Genomic DNA, 27,349 nt, shown 5'->3' with positions numbered 1-27,349 from the left:
TTAACAAACAAGCCCAAATAAAGTCGATTGATTCAGTTTCATCCGATAAATTGTTATAAAGGAGCTGAGTTGGACGACACTTCACTTTAATACACCAACTTGGTATTTAAAAGCACTATATAACCATTAAAATACTGGTTTACTGTATACGTGGTAATGTAGTTGTACATATATAAAAGGATGATATATAAGTGATATATAAGTGTTTATCAATGTACAGTATGTACCCATTATGCCCTTTATAACGACATTTTTCACAGCAGAATGACTCTGATGTGAAGAACAAAACAATTTGGTAATGATTGAAAATATTTTAAAGCCATGAGGCATTTCAGGGGGCAAGAACTCTTGGTGGTGATTGGCTGCTGAGGGAGGGGACAGTAGATAGACACTGATAAAAATTACATGGTCTCCACTGACAAATCGTCAATGCCCAGGAAGCTTGAGCAGACACACTCGATTGCTCCCACCCACACAAAATTTACAGAAGTCAAAAGTTCCTTTTTCATTTCACAGTTAAACAACAGGCCTTTGCCTATTTCACTGTATTTGAAATGGCTGAAGGCCTCCGAGAGTGCCAGAGTTCTTCAGTGTGTGCTTTACAATAAGAAACAGAGACTCTTTTTTGGGTGTTTTTCGTTGAGTGAGAGGAAATTTTGAAACATTGTGCAATGGTGCCGCAAAGGTTTTGAAAGGTTGTGAGTGTTTTGCCAGCAAAGCGTCGGTCCATTGGAGAAGAGGTCTCCATGTTGCATTCATACAGAATGGAGAACTATCTCATCCCACCTGTAAGTATAATTTATTTTATTAATACGTCAATTCAAACTCTCAGGTGACTTTATAACATCTGCTAAAAACAGTTCACGTTTCTTTTTTAGGAGCATTAAACAGAAAAAAATTTTAATAAGAGGATGGACAATGTATGTAATTTCAAATGGATGAATGTGAGTCTACTTCAATTTGAATAGAGGATACAAAGTGTAAGAGTCTTTTTACTATGGCCATCATGAAAATGAAACTCAGACGTTCTTGAGAGTTTCATAACAGTAGTGAGAAAATGCCATCATTATAATAAATGTGACTGATGCCTCATCTAATTCACAAAACTCTATTTTAAACATAGACATGTAAACATACTTGGATACCATGTGAACATTTTATAAAAGACGGTAAGTATTGATATCTGATCTAAAGAGCCAGACGATATAATGTGTGTCGTCTGAACAATAAACACCAGTGAAAGATTTTTCTTTCATGATAATTTGGGGCTGAAAATGTTTTTGGTTTTTCTTTTGCTCTCGCAGCCCTCAGAAGACATGTATGACCCAGAGATCTACAGACATCAAATTGCGGAATATTACAATCCATATGTCCTTGATGCAGATATCCAGGCAGGTGAGTTCATCCTCAACATTGATTTTGTCCATGTGGGACAGAATAAAATCGCTACTTATTCTTTTTGATTACAGTGGAGGATATTTAAATAAAAACACAGTAAAATACAAACATTATTGACGTTTTGGGAGCAAATGTTAATGACATGAACTAAATCCACTGGAATTAATCTTGTGTTCAACTTGCTCTCAGTGTTTTATTAAAAGAAAAAAGCTGACTTTTAAAAAAATTGTCATCTCTGTTTTTATTCTTCTTATTAACCACAGTGGCCTGATGTGGTGACACCGAATTTTCTGTTGTACTGTACATAAAAAGCCTGCCGTGTGTGCAGCTGGAGTGCACCACATCAGGGTGTATGGAACACAGGAAACAGATGCAATTTTTTTGGCTGCTACAGCTACAGACATAGAACAACTTTCGCCCCGAGGGGTTTTATTGATACAAGAGAGGCACTTTACTTTCTCTTGTAATCAACTGTTTTAAATATTGCACCAAAACAACCTCAATGGGAAGGGTGTTGAAGCATAAAACGACCTACTGAGAAAACTGCAGTTGTATACTGATTAAAATGTCTTATGCCTAACATCAAGTACCAAAATCAAGATACAGCTAAATGACAATGCTTTAATATATTCATTTGATTATTTATAAGACTATATGTTGTATTTTGGATTTGTTTGAATGTGAAATACTTGTTCAGCTCTTTCTATTTCTATAGTTATACTGTACCAAAACTATTGAAAACCTTTGAGCTGGCTTGTTTAATTGTCTTATTTCATCGTTAAAGACACTCTTAGAGCAGAACCCTTCTGTGACCACATGAAAAAGTACAAATTCAAACGGTTGTGGCGACACTGCTAGTGTGGCAACAAACAGGAAAGAGCTTCATGCTGAATTGTCCATTATTTTCCCCATTTCATGCTTGTAATAGTGCAAACTCAAGCACAATGAATAAACGGCTCCCTGTAAAGTAATGCATCGCACTTTTAGATGGATTATGACAAATAGGAATTTTCAGAGACAGACAATCTGGCCTTTTTCATGAGTCAGCTTTGAATCATGTTTTTTTTTTTTTAACTACGTTAACTCATGTTTAGGACAATTTCTTGAGTTTTGTGTGTAACCATTGAGACAACAAACCAGTGATCTAAGACACAACAGGCTGTGGCCATTATGCTGTCTCTCACGTTCTCCGTTTAGATCACTGGGACTACCACACTCACCCGCACGTGCACACTGCAGAATTTGAAAACCTCCAAGAAACAAACTTCACAGAGCTGCAGAGTGTGCAGGCCCTCCACCCGCCGGGCCTCATACGACACGACGCCATACGATACGACGCGGAAAACCTGCTCGATCCAAGTCTTGGGGTACATCCACATGTGTTACAGCCACCAGTAAGTTCATCAGTCAGCCAAACACACACATATGGGTGCATGTTCCTACACACAAAAAACGTCTCGCTGCATTTATATAGATGTAAATCCAGTTGGAGTTCATAATAATAATAATCATAAAATAATAAATGGCCCACCGATCAAACAAAACCCAATACCAAAAAACATATTTCAACTATTCTGAAATTACATTATAATAACAGTATTGCTGTACACTCGGGTCAAGGTATGGCAAATTACAAAGACCACAAGAGAGTAAATAGTAGTTAGCCCACAATACTGATGAGTCACAGTTTGTCTAAAGAGGACAGGGTTGAATATATTTCAACTTATCATATGGTTTGATCATAAACTGCAGGATTCAGATGGATGTTTGGCGTGTCTCCTCTAGAAATACAGTAGCAGATTGTATTTCCTGGGCCAAAAGTAAGCTGGCCTTAGAGATTGTCCAGAATGTATTTTTTTTCCTAAAGTATAGTACTATTTGTCAGAGTTATGTATACTTAAGCAAAGTATCTTCTTATTTGTCATTTTTCTGTTGTATGATTAGTCACATTTTACAATGTAATTACTATAACTCACTGATGAAGTGCTGACAGTGATGATGACTAAAGGCTTTCCTGAATCCTGAAGGTAAACTGTAGTGTATACTACTAAGTTGACTATGAACTAATTAGACTCAACGCTCTCAGTATTTTTGATATGTATCAATGTATGTATATATATATAATTAACCTACAACAGATAGACTATTTTAAGTGAATGGAAGATATCACACAGAGGTTGTATGACTTGCAACACACTAACCGATCAAGTCCACAGCAACTCCCCAAATCAGCAAATTTACTACTGATTCCCTGCAGACATCCCAACATGATTCAGTTAACTTTCAAAACAGACAGGACACTTGGAGTGCGTTGAAGGCCATTTGGGGTCCTGTCACAAAAATCAGGAAGTGAATCTTTGAGTTACAAGAAAAACTTTAATTTTAGTTTTTAGGTTTTTTTTTCCAGTTAAATGAAAGACATTGGGTCTGAAGTCTGAACTAAGCCGTTGAGACTTCAGTCGTGGAATAATCAACTCAAACAGAGAAATCAGTTTTTTTATGATAATTAAGTGCAATATGTTTAAAAACATTTTCAAAATTTTAAATCTCTTGGGAAGACAATCTTGGTTATAATGACAAAAGCCAAAAGCCTGTGGAAAAATGTTATTTCTTATATTGCATTTTTATAAACATTGATTCCGAATTGGATTATTTCAAAGTCATTCAAAATCAAATGTTTGATTTGAGTTGTAAGAGAGTTAACCCCGACTTCTGTTGCAGCCTGGTTTCTTCCCTCGGACTGTGTATGCTCCGCACGTGTCCCAACGCAGCTCCGACGACGAAGACCACGGGGGACGAAGTCCCCCACTGGAGGTGTCGGATGAGGAGTGTCTGAGAGATCGAATGCCTTATGTCACACCAGGAGAGCTGGGTAAGGAACCACACTTACAGGACACGTCACTTACTTTACTTTCCAGTGCCCCACTGAGCAGTTAACACCGACACTTTGAGACACACCAACTGTGCTGGCCATGTGAAGTCTTCCAGGTCATGGTATATGCAGACGTGCTAAGTCACTGGACTTGTTTTACATTGTTGAATCTCAAGAATGTAACACAGCTCCAGTTGCCTTTATGCTTTTATTGTCAATATGTAGTTGTACTACTTTTATGGTTTCTCTTGTTCCTTATTCCTTCCACCAAGTGTGCAGTTGCTTTGGTATTTAATAATCTGTTGAGTGGTGTGGTGTGTGAATGGGAATTAGCAATTTCCACCCACTGTGTAAGGAGGAGAGTTGCCCCAAAGGCCTTTCTCTGGGTGACAGGTCAGTATTGTCTTCCCTGCATTGGGATGGTGGAGGTTTGGCAATGAGTCACATCAGCTTTGTGTTCTACTGACAGCTTAACACGCAGTTTTACGATGAGCCATTAGTTGCAAAACTGCGTTTAAGCTATGGTGGGCTTACAAAAAGACAAGAAAGTATTGTCTCTTTGATTTCCAAAACCGGATTTTGAAATTGGATTGTGGAAATAATGCAGAATTACAGATTTCCTTTTTTTTGTAGTCATATAAAGTAATGTCACTGAATTTGTGAGCAACAAAGAAAGTTATAATAAATGAAACTCTCTGATATCTCCAAAAGGAAACAAAAAGAAGATCCGTTTGTACCAGTTCCTGTTGGATCTTTTAAGGAATGGCGATATGAAGGACAGTATCTGGTGGGTGGACAGAGACAAGGGGACTTTCCAGTTTTCTTCCAAACACAAGGAGGCACTTGCACACCGCTGGGGAATCCAGAAGGGCAACCGCAAAAAAATGACCTATCAGAAGATGGCTCGTGCTTTGCGCAACTATGGCAAAACTGGAGAGGTGAAAAAGATTAAGAAGAAGCTAACATACCAGTTCAGTGACGAGGTCCTGGGGAAGAGTCATCTAGAGAGAAAATCCTACATGTAGGAAGGGAGGATACTGAACAGTGTTGACCTTAGAGTTGTAGTTTCTGGTCTTAGATGCTCAATCAACCCTGATGTTCTGATGTTCGCACCAATATTGCATTATACTGGATTCAAAAAAACAAGATAATGCAGCATAAAAATATCGAACAAGACAAAATAACTGTTGTATAGCAAGATATAATTGACATCAGTTGGGGTTATGTGTAGGAAAGTAGCAGTATGGAAATTAAGTCAGTATAGAATATAAAAATATGTAACCTGTTTATGGAGATTTGTGCATAGGTACTCTCCTGTCTGTATCAAGTACCTCCTGTTTTGGCTCCCTCACATTGAAAACCTGGACTTGTTTGAGCCCTGCCCACTACCATGTGGTGGCAGCAAGCTGCTGTGCAGAGCAGCAGTTCCCTGGTGGCCAAAGCTGGAACTGCAAGTCATGAGTTGCTAGGTGTCACATGGACCTAGGAATATTCTCTACCATACAAAGAATATCTAACAAAAGAAAAAATAGATTTAAAAAAAATAATTCAGTGTATTACATACATTTAACTACTGTTTGGATATTACTCTCATTAGCTCATAGCCAGTTTATTGGGCAGTTTGAGGCTAAATAATTGAAACCTCTCTGTGTCATGCAATTAAATTCTACAGCAGCACAAACAACAGCCTCCAAAGGGACCATAAAGTTGAACCAACACACATTTAAAGATATTACAAAATATTGAATTATAACTTTCATGAAGGAAGGATTTATTGCACGTATTAGCCTGCATTTGTTTTAGTTTAGTGTTTCTAATAATTTGCATATGACATGTGCAATCTGCAGAGTGAGGCACAAACGCATGAGCCTTATAGGCTGACAAACAGGAGGCAAGAGAAACTTTTTTATATATATATATATATATATATATATATAGAATGTGCTGCATGAGCAACATTGCTTGAAATGAAAAAAGGCCACACTTTTAATTGCATCTTCCAATGATCACAGATTACATTTGTAGAGCCAGACACTTCACTTGTATTCTGTATATATTTGAAAAGATCCGTCATTTTCTTTTCTTTGTGTGGTTAGTTTGATTTTTGGATGTTAAAGGAAACATCTGTCGAAAGTTTGAAATGTTTGCTCATTTGCTACATCGAGATGAGAAGATTGAGACCATTCTTATGGGTAATAGCAAACACAATCCGTCTACACAAGCTCAGTTATACAATCATTATCTCTCTTTTGTTTGATTTGTACAAAAAACCTAAATACAAAATAAACTAACAGCAATTCGTGGAGCTATTTGATGTATGTGACTTCCTCGGGTCTTGTTGTCACTGTGAGGTTGCCAGTACAATAGCAGAGACTTGACCTAACTTCATATTTAATTTTATAATAATTATTATATATAATAATTATTGTGTAGACCTGACGTTGAAATCATTCTTCTAATCTACTGTATCTCTTTGCATTTACGTGATTAACTGTCATGTCTGACTATTCCTCTTGTGACTATGACTGACAGTGAACAATCAAAAGGAAAATGGGGAAAGAGAGAGATGGGTGTTGTTAGACTGAAGGTCACTGTTGTGTCCAGTATGTCATTTTACATGTAGGTGTACACATATATCTGTGCATAATCTATTTGAAAATGTGTCTTAAGCATTTTCAACATTAAAATCCATTTTTAATTATGTGTAACCACGACTTGTTTATGGTTTTGCAAACGTCTCGATGTTTCACTCTCTTTGTATTGGACATTCTTAAGTTCTCTTTTTAATTATGGGTAATGCTACTGTTTGTATATAGATATTTTCATTTCCATTTCATATTTAAAACAGCAAAGAGACTCCAATAGGTAATTAAATAGAGCATTCACTGTGATGAGGTTAGATAATAATGCCATTAACACATGATGATGAAATGGTTTGTACAAATACATGAAACTCTGTATGTTGGAATAAAGAATTGCTTGTAAAAAAATGAATTAGTGTGTGTCTATTGTGACTTTATCAGCGACGACTGTGATAACAACTCACAGCAGAGGTCAAGCACAAAAAGGAGAAGAAGAAGAAGAAGAAGTTAGCATTGTATAAAGTTATATAGAGTGAGGTTTACAGATGAGGGCTCTCACCTTTCATTACAGCTATGAAGATAACTGAACGATGAGGAACTGTAAGGTTAGTACTAGGCAGCGTGGGTGAAGTGGCTTGTCACTGTATCGGCCTGTGTGTCCTGACACACTGCAGGCACCAGCTCTCTACTCCACACTTACACATCTGGTGTTTTCATTTATTAACAGTCTTTTATAAGTGTTTCATGTATTTATTAACCTGCATTGAATATTCATTTTTTTCTCTGGATTTGCTTGATAACAATAACAACTGTTGTCGATAACAACTGTTGTTTCAATTATTGATTTATTTTCCCAAAACAAATAAAAAAGGTTTTATCCTCTAAACTCCACTACCAACTCTCCACTACAGATGAAATTAATTTCAAAAATATATAATAAACAACAAAACAAATCGAAATAATTATTATAAATGACTCAGGCAGGAAAAAAACCCTGATATACAAAGGAGTAATAACTTGCTAAAATGTAATGTACAGTGTGTAAATATATAAATATTACAGCACCTGCTGTCTCAAAAGCCAACAGCTCCCCTCAATGGACAAGGTGTAATTGATACCCATAACTAACAGTTGAATAGAATAGAACTCAATCAGAGCTGCTGCATACTGATAGTAATTAATATGTTAATTTATACGGCACTTTTCATAATGTTAAATGCAGAAAATGGTAATTAAAATAGAACAATAGATACATATTAAGAGAATTATGGATGTTAAAATAATAACATCTTAACATTTTAAAAGGTAAGAGTAATGTTAAGGTTAAAAAGAGAAGATGAGTAAAATGAATCAATCGATCAAAATAAAATTAAAAATGTATTAAATCAACAAGAAAAATAACCAAAAATGAACTTGGACCAGTGGGTTAATATGGGTCTGCAAATATATAAAGACATGTAACTTCATACGTCGAAGGAAAACCTACCTCATCTCTGCCAACAGATAAAGGGCAGATTGCTCTATTCCAGCCGATGCAGGTTTCATTCTTAGATTTACAGGGTGACAGGGTGCAGCACAGATGTGATGAGAGCAAACCAACTTTTTTTTGGATCCAAGCTTCTAAATTTAACTGCTGCCTTCCATCCCTTCCCCGCCCTCTCAAGGCCTGTCATTCAGCTGAGGTGTTGGAGGAGAGGATGGTTGAAATATAGCCGGAGGTCAGACATTACTGCTGGCGGGGGCGGGGGCCGGGCTGCTGCCGGGATGGGACGGGCTCTGATGTTGACTGTGAGGGGGAGGCTGTTGTTTTTGGGCCTAGAAAAAAAAAATGTCAGAGAGGTGGGATGGTTCATGAGAGGAGGGGAGGTGAGCAGCAACTATTAAAAGGCAGAGGGTGGAGGTAGACAGCAGACTGTTGAGGAAAAGTGAGTCACACTGTGGAGGAGAGGAGATCACTCAGGATGCCGGAGCCAGTCAAAAAAGCAAGTAAGTGTGCTGATTAATAATAATAATAATACATTTTATTTGTCGGCGCCTTTCAAGACACCCAAGGGCACCTTACAAAACATAAACAAGACATTAGATTAGTAGTGATTCAGCTACTTTTGAAAATGCAGGCAACACACGGAAATGGGACAACTTGCAGCGCATTGTCTCACTATCCAAACATTTTGATAGCTTTCAACAAAGTAATCAATCAACAAGTCTGAGGAACATGTTAGAAAAGAACTTTCAGCTACACTCATTGAATTATCATTAGGCCACAGCAGAATATCTGGTGGTACATATTAACACAGAACAGAAACTTCTGCTAAGAAACTATGTGGAATTTCATACAAACAAACCACTCAAACTCAAGATCTGTTCATTGTTTTCATGATACAGTGATGTTCTGTTCTGTTCGTATCACGTTTCTTTACTTGATTGTCTTTAATTGTGTCATCACAGTGTTCCTCATGTCAGAAAACATGTTTGTCTTTTTGTCGCAGTCAAAACCATTTATCAGCATATATACAATAGATGCTACAGCGGTGTTCAGCTTTCAAACATTAACTTTATTGGGAAATTGAAGTTACAGTAGACAGAAACAAATGCCCTGAGAAGTAACTTCAACATAAAGAAAAAATGAAAAGAAACTAAGGAAAATGCTTTACAAACCAATATAGATATAACAAATACAAAGTGTATTGGAAATCGAGCGGTGGGTTAAGCAGATAGTGGTAAATGTAACTTAAAATACATTCATGATGCAGTAGTAGAATCAACAATCTGTACTTAAAACAGCTGTAATTCAAATATATTCAAAGACTAATAAGGTTGTACGAGCCTAATATGTTGTACAAATAATCATGTAACCAGTAGCTGAAATCACAACATATGTATCCATCAGTTCATTTGTCCTCCAGTGGTGTGATAGTCAGGTCTCGTGGAAACATCGTCCGATGTGAAATCGACCCCGACACATTTCCAGCATCTCTGCATTCACAAAATGCATCAGTGATCCAAAAATGCCTAACAGGATTCCACCTCTGTCTTCAGTGGGAATGGGAACTGTCTGTGCAGTGAGGATGCATCTGGTATCAGATGACACGGAGCTGCCCACACGGCTGCCAAGACCTTTAATGTCAATGATTTGTCGAGGACAATAACAGTTATGATTGTCTTGAGCCTGTAGCATTATTACCAATTATCATAAACACCCATGCAGGAGGTTTTTCAGTTATTTTGACTTTTATTTCAGTGAATAGTAAAGATACAACTCTAAGTGAACTATAGTCAGGTAAAGAACAAAATCAATTTAACATTTAATTAATCAAGGAAACACTGCAATAATGATAAAATATATTTTGATAGAAAATGTAATAGAAAAAATAATACAATCAAACAGTAACTCAAGTAAACAATACACAATTACATAAAAGATGTGTCAAAACTCACTAATTGCTATCATCAACCAATTGTCCTAAATATCAATAACAAAGTTATTGGATATTTGTCTTAACAGTTGAAATCAAGTAATTTATGAATGTAAATTGTGTCAGTGACTCAGATACAAGTCACGCAGACAGTATCACTGCATGTCTTTTTAACCTTCATCTTAGACAAAAAGAACAATATTTAGTTTATAACATTACTTCATGAGATTAGCATTTACTTTAAACTACACTTATCAAATGCCAATGCAATTGCATTTTGACTTAAACCTCACTAATCAATACTGTTGACAGTATACCAGCTAGATAATTATTGTGAGTAAACTATGAACAACATCAATTAATTATGTCAGTTTATCCATTGTCTTGTCATTGTCTCGTAAGAGTTAACAAATCAAAATTGAGGAAAGGTGAGACTCTTAAACTGAGAGTAATTCTTTCCACTTGAAGTCAGATAAAGGTGTGAAAGTTGAAGCAGCGTGAATAATTGACACCATGAGGAGAGACGTCGTAGCAGCAGTAGAGAACACTGCAGACAGACCGAGGGCACATCAATCTTTTTTGCCTCCAGAGTCACAAAAATAGAGTCGACTTAATCCCTCCACCATGATACCTGTGTCCCTGCTGCAGCTCGAGCCTGCCAGACTCATTTTATTGGTTCAGTATAAATGTATCCTATTTTTAAACTCATAGGGTCATCTTTCATTGTGTGGTTTTGTAATGCCATGCATAACTGTTGAGGCCTACACCTGTGAATAACATGCAGCTGAATTATGCCCACACACATTCAGAACATATAGTATTACTGTTAAAGTCAAGTCTACTGTCAGCGCTATTCACAGGACCTTTTTAAAGATGACAAGTGTTCGAGAATGATATTGCACTGTGCATTTTATGAGATTGAGGAAAAGGAAAGTCAGCAGCTGGTATTTTGTATAAAACATACTAATAATAGTTATACAGACGCTAAGACGTAATCTATTGATTTCCTTTTTTTCCCATTTTGTTCACCCATGTTACTGTTATTTACATGTGTGGGTAGTTTTAGTTTTTGATTTGATATACGACAGATATTGGAGAAATTCTGTGTGGAGTTAGAAATTCATCCATCCATCCATTATCAATACCGCTTTAAATAAGAATCGGTATGTGTTTTTTGTTTTTTTAATCAGTGATCAGACTCCAATAAACCAAAAACGACATAAACAAAAATGTGGGCCTGTCATTTCACTTAACAAATCAACTTTGCACACTTAAAGTGCAAAGTTACTGGATTTTTTTTACATCATGATAAGGATCTCATTCATGAAATCTACAGTATCTCTGTTTTCTCTTCAAGGGGATTTGATCACACTCAATCAGCAAATATGAGTCGAAGAAGAGTCTACTTTTTATTTTGAACCAACCTTCCCTCTTCAGTTTCAGCATTTACCAAGAAACCAAAGACTCAGGAGGCAGCGGAGGGGTCTTCTGTGCTCTTTGAAGCAGAGACCGAGAAGCCTGACGCTAAAGTAAAATGGCAGTGCAACTCAAAGGAAATTTCCAGCGGAGACAAATTTGCGATCACGGCCAATGGGAACAAGCACTCCCTTGCGATTACAGATATAACCAAGGAGGATGCCAGTGTCTATGCAGTGATTGCTGGGGGGTCAAAGGTCAAGTTTGAGCTGAAGGTCGTACCAAAGTCAGGTGGGAGTCTTTGATTTGGCAGCTGTGTGTCTGCTCCTCGCTCACCTGCCGGTTTCACAGTCAACACAGAGCACAAAGCAAAACAGAGCACGCAATACAGAAAATCAGCGAGCTAGTAAATGTTTGATGCACTGCATGGACTGAATGATTCTGCACATGAATTCACACTCTGCACCTCTGACAGCTGCTCCCCCACCAAATGTCTGAAACATCCTCCTGTGGTCTAACTTTGGAAAATGTTCAAAAGACATACTTGTATTTGCTGTCCTCACGAGGGTTACATGTGAATATCCACACCACATGACTGCATGGTGAGTGTGAGGCAACAGTCAGAAGACAGTTAGCTTAGCTTACCATAAACATTGGAAATCTGGTTGAAACAGCTTGCCGAGTGGTGAAGAAAAAGAATTAGCCGACTAGCACCGATAAAGATCACAATTAATCTCCTAAAATACTTTTTATTGTTATTATTATAACATAAATTTAGGACAATAGCAATAGAAGACTCCAAGAACTTCATACACGTTTAGTTATCATTCTTTCTATTATTAACTTACAGCGGGTGAGAGATAGTGAACATGCCTGCATGTGTCCAGGGGCTTGTTGTCTCTTAATCTGACAGTAGGCAACATGGACTTACAAAGAGAAGCTGTTTAAGGAAACTATTTCATATTATAATATTTCAAGTTGTTCATTTGGCATTTGTTTAGGCTTTTCCAATAAAAAGGTGCTCGTCAGTAGATTTTGTTACCTGTGTAGAGATTCAGGTTTCCCCCTGTTTCTGATGTTTAGAATTAAACTGAAGTAAAGTTAGCTCACTGTCTCTTGGCTCTTGGTAAATTAGCGAATAAGATTATTTCTAGAAAAAATCCAACCATTCCTTAAAGGCTGTGGACATTTCTTATCACTGGCTAAATCACAAATGATTTTCTCCAGTATTTGACTAAATCTTTAGAGCACTGCGTTGTTGTTACTGCAATGAGTGCTAAGTATGTCACAGAGCAACATTTGTGCCATTATTCTGTCAATGAGACTCGCTGAGGTCGTTTGTTTGGATTTGATAAGGCGGAAACAAATCTCAAAGAAAAGCAGCAGACTAATGGGCCCAGTGTGCGACAAACTACTGCCCACAGCTGTCTGTGGCTCATATCGTAGCCACTCTTACACTGGCTCGGGCTGCATGGTGACCTTGACCCTCACAACCAGCACATTATTTCCTCATGAGTAACCGCCACTTGAGTGGCGCTCAGAAGAGGCATGAGAGGCAGCCGATAACAAATGGAAATTTGAAAGATGATAACACGTAAGAAATATTTGGGTGATAGATGTTTGCCAGAGACATAACAGCATTTAAAAGAAGGTCAAAAAGATGAAATGGATCAATTTTTACTCATTATGTGTCTTGATACATGATATGTTCAGGACAGATCATAAGAACAATTTACATTTTCTAAAGAAATTTGCCACACATTGTCCACGCTGAAATATTATTTTTTGTATATATTGCACCTCTGCACCTCTTATAAAAGTATTTGTAATTGTATTGTACCCCTCACTTGTGTCTTGTTTTCTCTGTGGATGTTGGTAACCCAGAAGCTCCAGCTGAGGCCCCTACTGAAGGACCCAGTGAGTCCAAGGTAGAACCAGAAAAGTCCCCTGCTCCACCTGCAGCAGCACCCGCAGGGGATGAGACCGCTGCCCCAGGACAGGATGCTCCTCCAGCTGAGGGTGAGTTACTCAGTTCCAGCTTTTATACAGTTAGCCATTCATTTGGTCCTTTGTTCAGTACACCATGCTGCTCATTCTATTATTACTTTAGAGTTGAACTTTTCCAAAAATTTCAAAAACATCCCAGTCTGTTTGATGTGCTACATTTTTCTTTGGTTTCCTTTTGATTTCTGTAGCTTGGTATGTACCATAAGAGGAGTCTGGTAAGCCCATGAGGCCTGACATGGTCAGACGGACTCTGAGCATGTCCCTGCTCCATGTCAGGTTTCTTACTGCAAAACTCATTTAATGAAAACGGGTGAGCATCTGTCTCTCCATAAACGATCTTTGTAGTGCAACGTAGTGTCGTCAGACCTTGGACAAACTCAATATAAAGTACAGAGGCTGAATCTCAGCAGCGCATTGGTCAAGCTGGGTGATTAGCATGTCTATAGAACCGTCAGAGCCAGTAGAATCGACGGACGGCATTAAAAAAAACCTCCATTCGCTATCTGTGAAGGGGCGAACCCACTGTGACGCCTTAATTCCCCAATGCCACTTGATATGTAACTTCCGCCTGTGTAGTCGAAGTAGGACGGACCACGGGGATTGATATCTTGAAATGACGAGCGTCTTTGTTCTAGCTAATGGAATCGGATTTATGGATCAAAACACAACTTTTCCTGCAAATACTTTGACGGTAAGACATAATTTATGTATATCGCTGTGTTGATATGAACATTGGTCCGCGGCTGGTCAGCTGAATGTTTGTCTGAGAGTTAGAGGAAGCGTTGGGATCTGCAGAGGCTGCGCGTTAGCATGATATGTAGCTTGTGTTGTTAGCATGTTGGTAGCAGCAGCTATCAGGTCTGACAGCGGTGATATGTTATCGTGTGAAGTTGTCGTGTTCATGCGATATACTGACTCAGTTGTTTGGTGTTTTATTGTGTTTGGTGTCAAGGTGAAGAGGGTTGACAGTGGCGTGTAGCCGAGCATCTCCCCGTTCTGTGCCGAACGCTGCGTGGCTTCATAGCTTCATGTTTAGCATGTAGCATTATGTGTCACTTTTTGATAAGAACATTTTATTTGCTCTACCTCGGCTGCTTATTCGAGGACAGTTGGTCGGGGAGTTGTATTAAACACACTATTGGAATCAGTGAACTCTGAGCTTTCAATTGATATGTAGCCTGTGTTGTTAGCTTGGAATAACACGACACGTGGACATATGGGACATGTAAAATGATCGTGTTTATGCGACATGCTGATTTAGTTGCTTGTTGTTTTAATTGTGTCTCATACAGATGTAAATGGTTGATATTGAGGTGTCGCCGAGTTTCTTACCATTCTGTGAATATGCTGTATGGCTTATGGTGCTTCATGTTGAGAAAGATGATGATTGATTTGGTCCAATTGTGTCGAACCGAGGTTCCTATGGAGCCGGTCAAGTTAAGATTGGAGGTTTTGTCTACTGTAATTGCATTGTTTATTTTATATCACCACAAAGAAAAAGAAAAAAATCATTTGAAATTCAGTAACTTCAAATAATCCGCAGTTAATAATTTGACTGAACTACTCAAATTGTGGGAAGCTCAACAAAGTCTGTAAGGATTTTCCTCTTTTACATTTCAGTTAATCCAACAGGTTATTGGTTCAACAATTTTGAAAAAATATCAGATTTCAGGGTTAATGGAATTTTTAAAAAAAGTTGATTTTTTCCAGTTGTTTTGAATTATGTGGCAAATATCTTCAAACATTGCTGCAGATGACACCTTTAAAGCTCCAAGTTTATGAAATGATGGTTTCAGCATCAGCCAACTACATGAAGATGGTTTTCATTCCCTCTGATTTCTAGCAGGCTTATGGAGTGGATGTTGTTTGAGACCTCAAATTCATGTTGTTACATTTCTGTCCTGACCTCATTGGGTTTTCAGAAGAGCAGCCTCCAGACACCAGACAGGACCTGACTGGACTCTTCACAGAGAAACCCCAGAGCGGAGAAGTCACCGTGGGTGAGTGGCTTCACAATACTAACCATTGAATCACTCTCGGTAAAATGAAACCATCTCTGGAGAATGTAAGAAAGTGTATATGTGAAGATTAACATTTGAATTTGTCCAAAATGTAGGAAATAATAAAAAATAGTTTTCAGTGTTCAAGTGTTAGAAACACATAAAAATGACATGAAACATGACAGTGAGTGTATAAATTGTAGATAGGCTATCAGAATATATGCAAATCTGAAGGAAAAACCTGTTTCTCCAAATGACACTCTTCTGTTTTGTGCAGGTGGAAACATCACGTTTGTGGCTAGAGTAAATGCTGAATCATTGCTGAAGAAACCCACAATCAAATGGTTCAAAGGGAAGTGGATGGACCTCGCCAGCAAGTCTGGAAAACATCTGCAGCTAAAGGAGGTGTATGACCGCAGCACTAAGGTACCACAACGCTGAAGACACTAGAACAGGAACATAGGAAAGAGTAGAAATCTTTGAGGAATTTGACATCAGTATATATATCACAATTTTTTTATTTTTGTTCTTTCACTAAATGAGCAATTGAGCAAATGCCCATGGTACAAAAATTGCTTTCGATTAGAATGAGCTTAAAACTGCAATATGTGACATATGTGTTTTGCAAGTTTTGACCTTTTCACACTCAGTTGGGCAAATTCTTGCCTCACTCAATATGATAACAGGATGAACCACACGCACATGCACTTTAATGGTTAAGTTGAGGCAGAGTCCTCACCACTACGAATTTCATTTCAGAATTAAGATGCGTAGAGAAACCTTTAGAAGGAGAGGAAGCTGGGGGAATCATTAGCGCACTCATCGACAATTCCCAAATTTGAATCTGAATTATAATGTTTTACATATTTTTTGTAACATCAAAGATGTTCATCTCACCTTGTCATGTATGTGGCTGCAGGTCTACATGTTTGAGATGCAAATCATCGCTGCCAAGCCGAACTTTGCTGGAGCTTACAGATGTGAGGTTTCATCTAGGGACAAGTTTGACAGCTGTAATTTTGAATTGAGTGTACACGGTGAGCACTTTGTCTGTGTTTGTATTATTTATTGTTGAATAATCACGTACACGATTGTCTCATATCACAATGACTTTGGAACCTGCTCTGCATTTCAGAGGCTAATGCTGCTGAAGGCTTCGACATTAGAGCAGCTTTTAGGCGCACGTAAGTTTTATCATAAGACTCGAAATTTCTTTATTCATTATATTTTTATTCAAATATGTCTAATTATACTATAAGATTTAATGCAACAATCTTTCCACTTAGAAAGTTAGCAAACATTTGTTTTACGCTGCCACCCCGCTTCACATTGATTTTTATTAGAAATGATAAAAATTCCAAATTTATGAGACTATATTTTTGCGTTTTCATATCTAAAAAACGCCATAGAGACCTCCTTCTTATAAAAGAACTTCCTTGGAAATCAAATGGATAAAGTAGCAATAATTGGTCAAATGTGCTGGAGTGATGAAAATCAACATCTTTATGGTCATCATGCAGTAGCTCGACTGGAAGTGCCAAAAAGACACACAAATAACCTCTGATGTTATGTGAATTATTATATTTGCTGTTAAGGATTTAAGAGATTAAAATGAAGGAGAAATAATGCACAGGTTGTTGATAAACTACAGTGGATTATAACCATGATATATGTAAAAGAATAACTGTGCAAATGCTGACCTATCAGGAGTGAAGGCGGTAAGAAGAGAGGTGGACCATCAACAAGGTAGTAAAGGGGTTTGTTGAAACAGTGGAGGCTCAAATTCAAACGCTGAGATCTCTGATTGTCAAAGAACAGAACCAGTGTTTTGGATGCTGCAGCCTCCGACCAGCTGAATTTGAGAGAATAACCGCAGCAGGAAGATTATGAGAGAGCTAAACCCTGAATGGATTGGATTTTACTGTGTTAACCTTTGACACTCAAAATCTAGATATTTGGTTTATTAAAATGTTGAGTAACGTGCACTTGTTGCAGCCGGGAGCTCTCTCTGATCTCCTCCTGGGTCTCAATCAAAACAGCAAAACCCAGCTGCACAAACAGCTTCCTCACAGAGTGAGCTTTGACGGTGGTTTGATCGCACACTGTAAGAGCGAGTCAAGCTCTCCCACACGGTTGCCACACAGAGGAAGTGCAGCCATAGTGTGTTGTAATGTCACCACATAAACCAGGGACTCACCTTCTAATCTCTTCTCTCAGATCAGAGGCAGGAAACAAGCAGACAGTCCAATCTATGCCCCTTGTCTTTATCTTTCGTCCCACTGATCAGCGTTGAGCAGACCCTATTTAGTGACTGTTGATTTCTTTAACCTTGAGTGTTTTGTATTGTTCTTGCTTGGACGACTGCTGCTGCTCATGGCTTAAAGGAACAGTTTAACATTCTGGGAAATATTTGCTTCTCTTTGTTAATTTAGAGAGATAGTATGTAAAGATTTGGATTGTGCTCATATCTTGGGATCAGGTTTGAAACAGAAGCCCGCAGGACTAGAAGCAGGAATAAACACCTTGCCTGCCTCCCATTCAGAAATACAGGTCAGGTACCTATAGCAACCTAAGGGTTAAGGTGCTCACCATTTAAACATAACGTCCTTTTCTCTCTTCCTAATTTTCATGTCTGCATCTTTATTATTAGGCACACTCTCCAATATGGTAGAAATGCCAAAAAGAAAATAAAAGATGCAAAAAAAAAAATCTTTGCCTAACTTTTTAGCGAGACTTTTTGCAGTCAAAACTAACAGCTTTCATTTTCAATCTATTGTCAATTGTCTGAGAAACTTCCTTATAACTTCCTTAAATTATCTTTTTCATAAAAATGACACAATGGCTGTAACTTTGCGACATTTGTGAAATGTAACTATTGTTGTTGGTTGTTTATCTATCTCAGCACAGTGTCTTCTCTGGTTGCCTGGCAACCTAACCGTTACGACAAGTCTTTGAGCTAGCTGCTGTCTTAGCAGGTACATCTTTGTTTTAACACTTAAAACAAAGATGTAATGTGTTACTCAGAGGTCGTTTGGTTTGGAGAGAACCAGGCCAGCTGTTTAAATCCATGTATTTTATTATAGTTGGACACAGTACCGCTATTTTGAATTTAGCCCAGTGGCCACTCGCAGTATTGCAACAAAAGTGACGGCCTGAAGATAATTCTCCTTTATGAGAGAGAACTCCTTTAAACTGTTGACAGAAACACCTGGAACTTCAAAACAATAATCACTCTTTATGTAAGGATGTTTATGCTTATGTGCATGACATCGTCCTGATTTAAAGTCTATGGTATGTTTGTGAAGTTGGCGGACCTACATGGAAGCAAACTTGGACATTTTTGGCTAATGTATTATCTTCCTTCAAATTGGTATCCAGTCCATTCATGGTTTCCGACCGGTTTCAAGTCTTTATGCTTAGCTGAGCTAATGGACCAGCTCTGGTTCCATAGTTAGCACCAAAAAAACATTTAGTTAGTATGAATAGAAAAGTGAATTTCCCAAAATGTTGAACTGTTCCTTCAAACATGGCAACACCTGTCTCCCCAGCAAAATATCTGCCTGTCTTCACTTCTATATCCACCAACCCACTCATTTCCTTTCAGTGTGAAAGGGTGATTATGTCAAATCCCATTTCTCTTTTTTTAATCTCAGCTGAATGTTAGTAGTTGAATATTCACAGTTTGAGGTAAGGGGAGATAGAGTGAACACAAAAGGACTAATATGGTGTAAAAACCAGATGAATATGGATTTGTTTTGTTCACAACAAACCATGTCTGTGAAGTCTTAACACTTGTCTTTTCTTGGGAGAGATCGAGCAACCTACAATGCTGCTGTTGTTGATGTTTTGTTGCTGGTGGCTGATGTTTCTGCAGTAGTACCGATGGAAAGGAAGACTCAGGAGAGCTGGACTTCAGCACCTTATTAAAAAAGAGGTGAGCAAGTATAAAATAGCGACAGCAATTTAAAGACTTTTTAGGAAAAGGTAACTTTCAATTTCATAATCTAACTCTGTCGCAATCTCATTCTTTCCGGATTCACCTGCATCTTCAGAGAGTAAGCAGCTTCTGCATTTGGCAACTTGAAGTCGGAATGATCAGAGAGTAACATTTTCGTGCATGCAAATAAGCCTTAACCTAAATGCACAAAACACTCTGAAAAATTAAGTGTGATATGTGTCCTTTCGATTTTAAATTGAAAATGTGGTTTGGCATCCTATTGAGTTCATAGTCGTTTCTCCAAATGATTTTGTTTCTCTGCCAATGAAAGTTCACTGTTCTACCATATTGAAATACATATATGCACGTGCATCTAAATATATCCTTGTTTCCTACCATATGGGGTCCTGAAAATCCAGTCCCTTATTGCACCCTTTTTTTTTACTCAAACAGCAACTCCTCTCTAATCCCTAACAGAAAAGTTTCAGCTGTTTTTGTTTTTCCTCCCCTCCCTTTTTATTGTAGGTTTTCACTGACATTTTGTCTACGGCCACTTAGGTTCACTTTGAGTCGTTTTTCTCTTTCTCTCACACGATGCTGTCTTTTCTCAAAAGCACAAGTCACCCTTCCAAAACATTAAAAATCACTTGTGTGTCTCACCCACCACTATCAGACTCGTACAGTGCACAAGAAAACTGGAGATCATGTCAAACCCCAAACAAAGCATGTTGTTGCACGTTATTTAGGCTTCATTGCTGCAAGCTTGCCTAGTTGCAGTTTTACCAGTATTGCAATATTTAATGCAATTTAAAAGAATATTTCTAATATGCTGTCGCTTTTGCCGTGTTTTAACTTCTCTGGTTTGTTTTGCCATATTTGCCTCTTGGGTTCTACCTGTGAATGAGCAGCAGTTTCTTAAAATCCTCAAGTCGGTAAGAAACTGCTGACACGCTGTCTGGATGTCACAGGGAAACTTTGTGTTGTGCAACATTCTGTTCTTGTAATGTTATGAACTTATTTACTTGAAAAGAACTAACACTTTTACTGTTATTTGGTGACAATGTTGGAACAGTTCCTAGACTTATTGCATATCGTATAATGTATGTCGCAGAAAACATTTCATCATATCAGTCAATATTTTTTACAGTATGTTGTACCCTGATTGTTAATATAATACATATTGTGGACCTTAAGTACGACAGAAATACTGTTAATACTACTATTGAGGTGCAACAATATGTTCACAGTAGTCACAAACAGTTGAATAATAAAACAAATAATAATAGAATGCACCAATCTTAAACCCAAACATGTTGAAACTCTTACCACTGATCAGTCAGGCCTAGAGGAAGCAACATGTCAGAAAAAAGGTAACAGACAGAAAAAGAAAAACCACGAGGGTTCAACCCCAGGCAGCTCAGGCAACTAAGGTAATCAAGAAGATTGTTGAAAACAACCGCTGTCAACAAAAAAATCTACTGGTGAGCTAATGAGTTTGCAGGCACATGGCTGCTCATAAACGCAATCATCAGTCAGGTTATTGGGTGAGGAAGTTAAGTTTCTGAGGGCACCTAGTGGACAGGTGTGGTAAAAACACTCAGGGACTACAGAGGAGGGGAGAAAGAGGAAAGGGAAGACAGCTGCCTTGTTCTGAATCTATCCTACATACAATTTTTTGTAGATGTTCAATATGTGATAAATTTTGGTAAAACAGAATATTGTAATTTTGTATAAAAATATTAATTACTTTCACTCACGCATACTTAGAGTCTACATAATCATTGATTGTTTTTTGATCATTGTCTGTCGTTAGTAATTAATTAATTGTCCATTCGGTTCAATACAATTTGATTTGTTTGGTGCCAAAAGGTACTTGACATAGTACGGTTGGGCGCTTACAATATTACTGTGAATGAAATAAGTAATAGTCAGTGTTTATCTGTTAATCATGTATCACCAAAATGTTAGTGTTAATGTATCTCTGTTACAGCCTTCTTTCTGTAGTCTACTTTCCTAACGTAACTTGCATACTCGTTGCTAAACGACTGGTTTTAACATCTTCGTCTGTTTTTCGTGTATCAGAGCCGTGCAGGTGAGCACTGAGCCTGACTTGGACGTGTGGGGCATTCTCTGCCAAGCTCCTGCATCAGAATACGAGAAGATCGCTTTTCAGCATGGCATCACTGACCTGAGAGGCATGCTGAAGCGACTGAAGAAGATGAAGAAAGAACAGAAGAAAAGTGAAGGTTGGAGAGCACAGTTTTTTAAAAACAGGCCCCTTCTTGATCTAATCCAAATAATATGTACACAAACAGTGGCTGATTTATAATATGTGTATAAACTCTGAAACTTAGCTTTCCTGAAAAAGTTGGATCCTGCATACCAAGTGGCAAAGGGGCATAAAATAAAACTGGCAGTTGAGGTTGCCAATCCAGATGTTGAGGTGAAATGGCTGAAAAACGGACAAGATATTCATCCGACTGGAAGGTTGGAATTGACCTCTGCTCCATAAAACATGTTGTATTTGTACATTCTCATTCTCAATTGTTGATGAATGATTTTAATTTCTCCCTGCCTCTCTTTTGCATCTCTTTTCATATCATTGCATTTCCTACCTTGTTGTTTCATTACATCATCAGCAAGTAAGTGTCAAGAGAGAGAAAATATGTGAATTTTTATGTTATTTTTTTGGGTTAAAAAGTTTGAAACAATGTCACCGTGTTTTTTTGTTAAGGTACATATTTGAGAGTGTTGGCAACATGCGCTACCTCACCATCAACCACTGCTCGTTGGCAGATGACGCTGCATATTGCTGTGTGGTGGGGGAGGAGAAATGCACCACTGAGCTCTTTGTTAAAGGTAATTAAATGTTTCGAGGTAAACAATTAAAAAATTTATAAATTTTGAAGGATTAAGAACTGAAGGCTGCAGTTCACTCGTATCTGCTTTTCTGCAGAGCCTCCTGTCACGATTGTGAAGAATCTGGAGGATCAGATGGTCATGAACGGTGAGCGGGTGGAGTTGGAGTGTGAAGTCTCGGAGGAAGGAGCTAATGTTAAATGGTGAGATGATCTTCTTCTTTTTACTCACAAATCAACTCCCTATCAGCAGCTGAATGTTCATGACCTTAGATCATAATAATCCTTCATCTCTAAAAACTCAAGTATCAATCAAAATTACACCTGTAGCTACAAATCAAACTCGAACAAAAAGCCCCCACAAAGGGGGTTGTCACACATGTTAATTAAGCATTAGCCATTGTAGGATGAAAAAAAGCTTAAATCAAGTGTCATTAAGTGTCATTAAATCAAATTCTGCTTAGTGTCCGATTTTCAGTCGCTCTCTCAGTGTTTATTGCTCAGACACCCAGCAGATGGCATTTGAGTGTGTCATGTGCTCAGAGCACTGCCTCTGTGACAGACTGAGTTATTGCTTCAAGCAGTAAATTATCACCTCAATGAAAAGGTCACATCAGCATTTTACTATGTTCCATGTTGACCTTTATCTGGAGGAGAAAGTTGCCGCAAATGTTTGCGAGCATTTTACTTGAGTCCAAAATCATCATCCTGCAACACGGGCCAAAGACCGATAAATGAAAGCCTAAAATCACAAATGATGAAGGTTAGAGATTTAACACTACAAGAGGAAAGAAGGACTGTCAAAATCCAAAGTCTATACAAATCTATGCACACGAAGAGCCGTCAGAGGTAAGTTAGGGTTAAGTGTCTTGCCCAAGGACACAACGGCATGTGTACTGGCGAGAGTTGGGATTGAACCGCCAACCTGCAGGTTGGTGGACAAACGGCTCTACGTCCTGAGCCACAGCCGCCCTAAGGTCACACTTGTTTTTACAACTTTTCAACAACATTTCACAATCATCATTCATTCAGCTGGCTCTGTTGACGTCACAAGAACTAAATGTGAAGTAATTCGGTCAACTGGTCATATACAGTATGGGAAGGATATCATAACAATGGCAGACGTGCTTGAAAGTTTCAAAACTAATGAGATGACCTTCGAGCTTGGATTCATTTGCACCGCGTGATGTGTTTAACCAGTTCTAGAAGACCTGTCCACCATTTAAACCACGATTGTTTTAAATCGTGACGCGTCATCACAATTGTGTTAAGTTGCCGTGTGAATTTCTGTGCAGGGAGAAAGACGGCGTGGAATTGACAAGGGACGAGTCCTTCAAGTATCGCTTCAAGAAAGACGGCTGCAAACACATTCTGATCATTAACGAGGCCACGAAAGAAGACTGCGGCCACTACAAGGTTAAAACAAATGGCGGAGAGTCGATGGCTGAACTCTTGGTGCAGGGTGAGTGTCAGTCATGCTGTGTGCTGATTGCTGCGAGTACAGTATGAGCTTCTTTTGTCAGTGACGAATGCTCCAAGTGTACATTCTTCTATCACACACCGACAGTCACGTGGCCTCGCCGCTCCCCTCGCATTCTGTCTATTCTTAGGGTATAGCGGCTCTTGTCGTTACCCGCATCATTCTGCCAAGGTTACCGCGGTGATGTCAGCATGCCTGCTAAAGTTAGGATACGTGGACCATATTTCACCTGAAGGGCACAGGTCTGCTCAAGTGACCTGGCGTCTCTCTTTTGGGCCTTTGTTTTTCCTCGTATCTCTTTTCTGTTTTCTGTGTTGTTGTTTTGTTTTGTTTTGTTGTGTCAATTTGTTAATAACTGCTGTATGATCATGCATAATCCAAAGTAAAATAAAACCTGAAATTGCAATAGTCTGTGACTTAAAAAAATATCAAACATTTTTAAAAATGTTACACTTTCATGATTCTCACAATTGCAGCAATCTCCTCTTTCAAATAACTTAAAATCTTCAATATTTTAGCAGCAAATTTTCCATGACTGTAAAAAAAATAAAAAATAAAATCTTAGTTTTTATCAAGTTAGCTGATGACAGATCTTCCCCGGGCACCTCAGAATTTTGGAAGTTTGATTCTTAGACAGTTGTCAGTTGATTCTTGATTCTAAGACAGTTGTCAGTTGTTTTATTTATCCATTTTTCAACAATTTGATGGTCTTAAGACATGGGGTATTTTGCAGGTGGAGGTGTGAGGGCGGATGCATGTGCTTATAAGTCTCAATTTGAATCCACAGGTGATCTAAAAATGATGGATGGTGACGGTTCAAACTCATCAGTACAAGGACGTAGGCAAAAATATAAACTCCAGCTAGATTCATCCTCCTTTCTTTTTTTAACACACAGTAACCATCTCATCTTAGTATCATTGGCTCATAGAACATAATTCATTATGAACCAAAACACCTTTCATTATAGCCATCGGTGTTTGATTGAAATTTTACATTTTCTGTGTTTTCTTTTAGAAGCTGTAATTTAGACCTTTGAATATATATTCATGTGTATGTGTGATGTACAGGTGTGTGTCTCCCAGCGGTTGTTGTGTGCAGGTTCAAACCCCAACTCTGCTCCTGCTCTCAGTCCTGTTGAGCTTGTCAGGCCTGTTAATTGCACACCGTCGTGCGGCAGGGATCAACACCTCACCCATTCCCACCTTATTTGCCCTCCATGGCAGCGAGATGACGTGAAACTCATTTAACCTTTACAAGGAGCCTGGTGCTATCGCATCCAGGAAACTATTTCTTTGAGATAACTTTAATAACTCCCGTGTACATTATTTCTTGTGATGTACAGTAATAACCTGAGGCTTCTGCATCTGGTCTTCATATCCTCCCACTTTATTTTCTACCATAAATCCAATCAACTCCCCCCCTTGTGACTGTTGCTATGATACAACGCACAAAGGCTGCAAAAGTTAATGAACACCTCACACTCGAACACATTATTACCATATTATCCTCACATACAACGTCTGCATCTATTTTTTGCTATCACATTACCCTCACACGTCATCATATTAGTGTGTCTTATTCAATTGTCTCATGAGGCGTCTGGTGGACTCAAATCTTTCCACCAACTTCTCTCTGAGCCCGTGTTTTTTTGACTGTGTAGAGAAAGAGCTGGAGGTCTACCAGAGCATCGCCGACCTCACAGTGAAGGCGAAGGATCAGGCGGTTTTCAAGTGTGAGGTGTCCGATGAGAACGTGAGGGGAACCTGGTATAAGAACGGTGTACAAGTCAAGCCTGATGCCAGGATAAATATCACACATATTGGCAGGTGAGGACACTTTTACGCATGCATTAAACATATTATGTATATATCAGCATATTATCCCACGACACCATGAATTTTAACGTTTAAAAAACTTTTTAGGAACCACAAACTGACCATTGATGAAGTCAAACCAGAGGATGAGGGGGACTACACGTTTGTGCCAGATGGCTACGCTTTCAACCTTTCTGCCAAACTCAATTTCTTGGGTAATAGCCGTTCTTTTCCGACTTAACACCACACAAGCAGCATCATTCATAGACTCACAAGCTAAATTTGACCAAAAATATCTTACTTTCATTTTTTCCCCCGTGCTCCTAGAGGTGAAGATCGATTACGTGCCACGCCAAGGTAACCCAAGTTGAAAGTCTCTCCATGTGTGAAAAATTTAACCAGTTGAGATGCAAGTTGCATGTTCATTTTTCACAATTTCTGTCACTGTCAAGATCCTCCCAAGATCCACCTGGACTGTATGGGTCGCACCAGTGACTCAACCATAGTGGTGGTGGCTGGCAACAAACTGCGCCTGGACGTCCCCATCACCGGAGACCCTGCTCCCACAGTGGTCTGGACCAAAGGAGAGAAGGTAAAATCGGCAAATGGACGGATAGGTCAGATCGTCTGACATGTGCCATTTGTCCACAATGTGGCCGGTAAGGTCTGAAACCTGAGGCTTGGTGAGAAAGCAATGATTCAGATGCAAAAATAAACCCTCATTCTGAAATGTTTAAATTTAGAAAATTTTTGATAAATTCTAACAACATGTAGTAGAAGCCAAATACAAGCGACGCAGGTTCATTCTGATATTGAGATAACTAATGCAGGCCTTACCTACTAACACATTTGGCTGATATATTCATTTAGTCCCCAGTCTGAATAAGTTCATTGCCCCTAACAGCTCAGTTCACTGATGCCTACTTGCTTACTGATCACTGAGTTGGGGAGAAAGAGAGGTTTCGGGTCCTCTCGGTTCTCTTCGGCTTCACCGCTTTGCTCTGCTCAAATGTAGGCTAGTTCTGTAACACCTGGTGGAGGAGACAAAGGAGGCTTGACAACCTGTTGGACCATGAAGGATGGGGAAGTAAGTGTGCATGTCCCATGTGAACATATATGCCTGTTTGCAAGGTTCTGATTTGCTTGCATGGCCACCGTGTGTCTCAGATTTTTACCCATGTGTGCCCTTTGACAATTAAAAACCCCCTAGAAGAAATGAAAATTAAATCAAAAGTGAATGCATGCGGCCACCATCAAAATACAAAAGCATTGATTTTACAAGTACTTGACTGAACAGGTTGTGAGTTTTATTTATTTACTACCATGGAAAAAAAAAAACAGGCTGTGGCAGTAACAGACGAAAAGCAGCTTCTCTTTTTGATAGCACTGTACATGTGTGTTTTGCTTTCATGTGTCAGTTTTACATGACAAAAATGTAAAAAAAAACTAAAAAAAAACTACATGCATGATACCCAGTCTCCCACTATGTAATTGAGGTAAGAGCATGTTGCAAATCCTCCTTCAAACAGACAGAGATCAGATGGAGCATGGGCCGTAAGTACATTTTA

At 38.6% G+C, this 27,349-nt stretch overlaps 2 protein-coding genes across 16 annotated transcripts in view; both read left to right on the top strand.

Annotated features, from left to right (window-relative positions):
- Positions 1–416: 416 nt before the first annotated feature.
- Positions 417–7,264, top strand: spi1b (Spi-1 proto-oncogene b). Of its 2 annotated transcripts, none has more exons than XM_035627413.2 (5): positions 417–788; positions 1,305–1,395; positions 2,557–2,792; positions 4,120–4,270; positions 4,982–7,264. In XM_035627413.2, exons 1-5 carry the CDS (start codon positions 747–749, stop codon positions 5,293–5,295), a joined length of 834 nt encoding a protein of 277 aa, XP_035483306.1. In that variant the 5' UTR covers positions 417–746; the 3' UTR covers positions 5,296–7,264. The 2 variants fall into 2 exon arrangements, with proteins under 2 accessions (XP_035483306.1, XP_035483307.1); XM_035627414.2 differs by having other exon boundaries at positions 418–788; positions 2,596–2,792.
- Positions 7,265–8,712: 1,448 nt separating this feature from the next.
- The window catches only part of mybpc3 (myosin binding protein C3), a 30,461-nt gene continuing 11,824 nt past the window's right edge, over positions 8,713–27,349 (top strand). The window contains exons 1-22 of one of the 14 annotated variants that reach the window (XM_035627891.2): positions 8,713–8,838; positions 11,706–11,975; positions 13,569–13,703; positions 15,614–15,691; positions 15,969–16,117; positions 16,611–16,728; positions 16,827–16,875; positions 17,399–17,437; positions 19,566–19,625; positions 19,744–19,746; positions 20,537–20,560; positions 21,711–21,874; positions 21,983–22,115; positions 22,268–22,270; positions 22,363–22,487; positions 22,585–22,690; positions 23,782–23,948; positions 25,628–25,793; positions 25,890–25,996; positions 26,109–26,138; positions 26,234–26,373; positions 26,797–26,868. In XM_035627891.2, the coding sequence (XP_035483784.1) occupies positions 8,814–8,838; positions 11,706–11,975; positions 13,569–13,703; positions 15,614–15,691; positions 15,969–16,117; positions 16,611–16,728; positions 16,827–16,875; positions 17,399–17,437; positions 19,566–19,625; positions 19,744–19,746; positions 20,537–20,560; positions 21,711–21,874; positions 21,983–22,115; positions 22,268–22,270; positions 22,363–22,487; positions 22,585–22,690; positions 23,782–23,948; positions 25,628–25,793; positions 25,890–25,996; positions 26,109–26,138; positions 26,234–26,373; positions 26,797–26,868 (2,163 nt within the window). In that variant the 5' untranslated portion in view covers positions 8,713–8,813. Of the gene's footprint in view, positions 8,839–11,705; positions 11,976–13,568; positions 13,704–14,120; positions 14,383–15,613; positions 15,692–15,968; positions 16,118–16,610; positions 16,729–16,826; positions 16,876–17,398; positions 17,438–19,565; positions 19,626–19,743; positions 19,747–20,536; positions 20,561–21,710; positions 21,875–21,982; positions 22,116–22,267; positions 22,271–22,362; positions 22,488–22,584; positions 22,691–23,781; positions 23,949–25,627; positions 25,794–25,889; positions 25,997–26,108; positions 26,139–26,233; positions 26,374–26,796; positions 26,869–27,349 lie in introns of those variants that run through there. The other 13 variants (XR_004790455.2, XM_035627901.2, XM_035627896.2 and 10 more) reach the window with 13 other exon arrangements.

Source organism: Scophthalmus maximus, chromosome 4, assembly GCF_022379125.1.
Source record: "Scophthalmus maximus strain ysfricsl-2021 chromosome 4, ASM2237912v1, whole genome shotgun sequence".
Classification (NCBI taxonomy): Eukaryota; Metazoa; Chordata; class Actinopteri; order Pleuronectiformes; family Scophthalmidae; genus Scophthalmus; species Scophthalmus maximus.
This window is presented reverse-complemented; position numbering and strand designations above follow the sequence as displayed.

Coding starts and splice junctions, on each gene's coding strand:
- spi1b (XM_035627413.2), top strand. CDS start 747: ATGTTGCATTCATACAGAATGGAGAACTATCTCATCCCACCT. Junction 1,396..2,556: donor TGATGCAGATATCCAGGCAG/GTGAGTTCATCC, acceptor AAGACACAACAG/GCTGTGGCCATTATGCTGTC. Junction 4,271..4,981: donor TGTCACACCAGGAGAGCTGG/GTAAGGAACCAC, acceptor TATCTCCAAAAG/GAAACAAAAAGAAGATCCGT.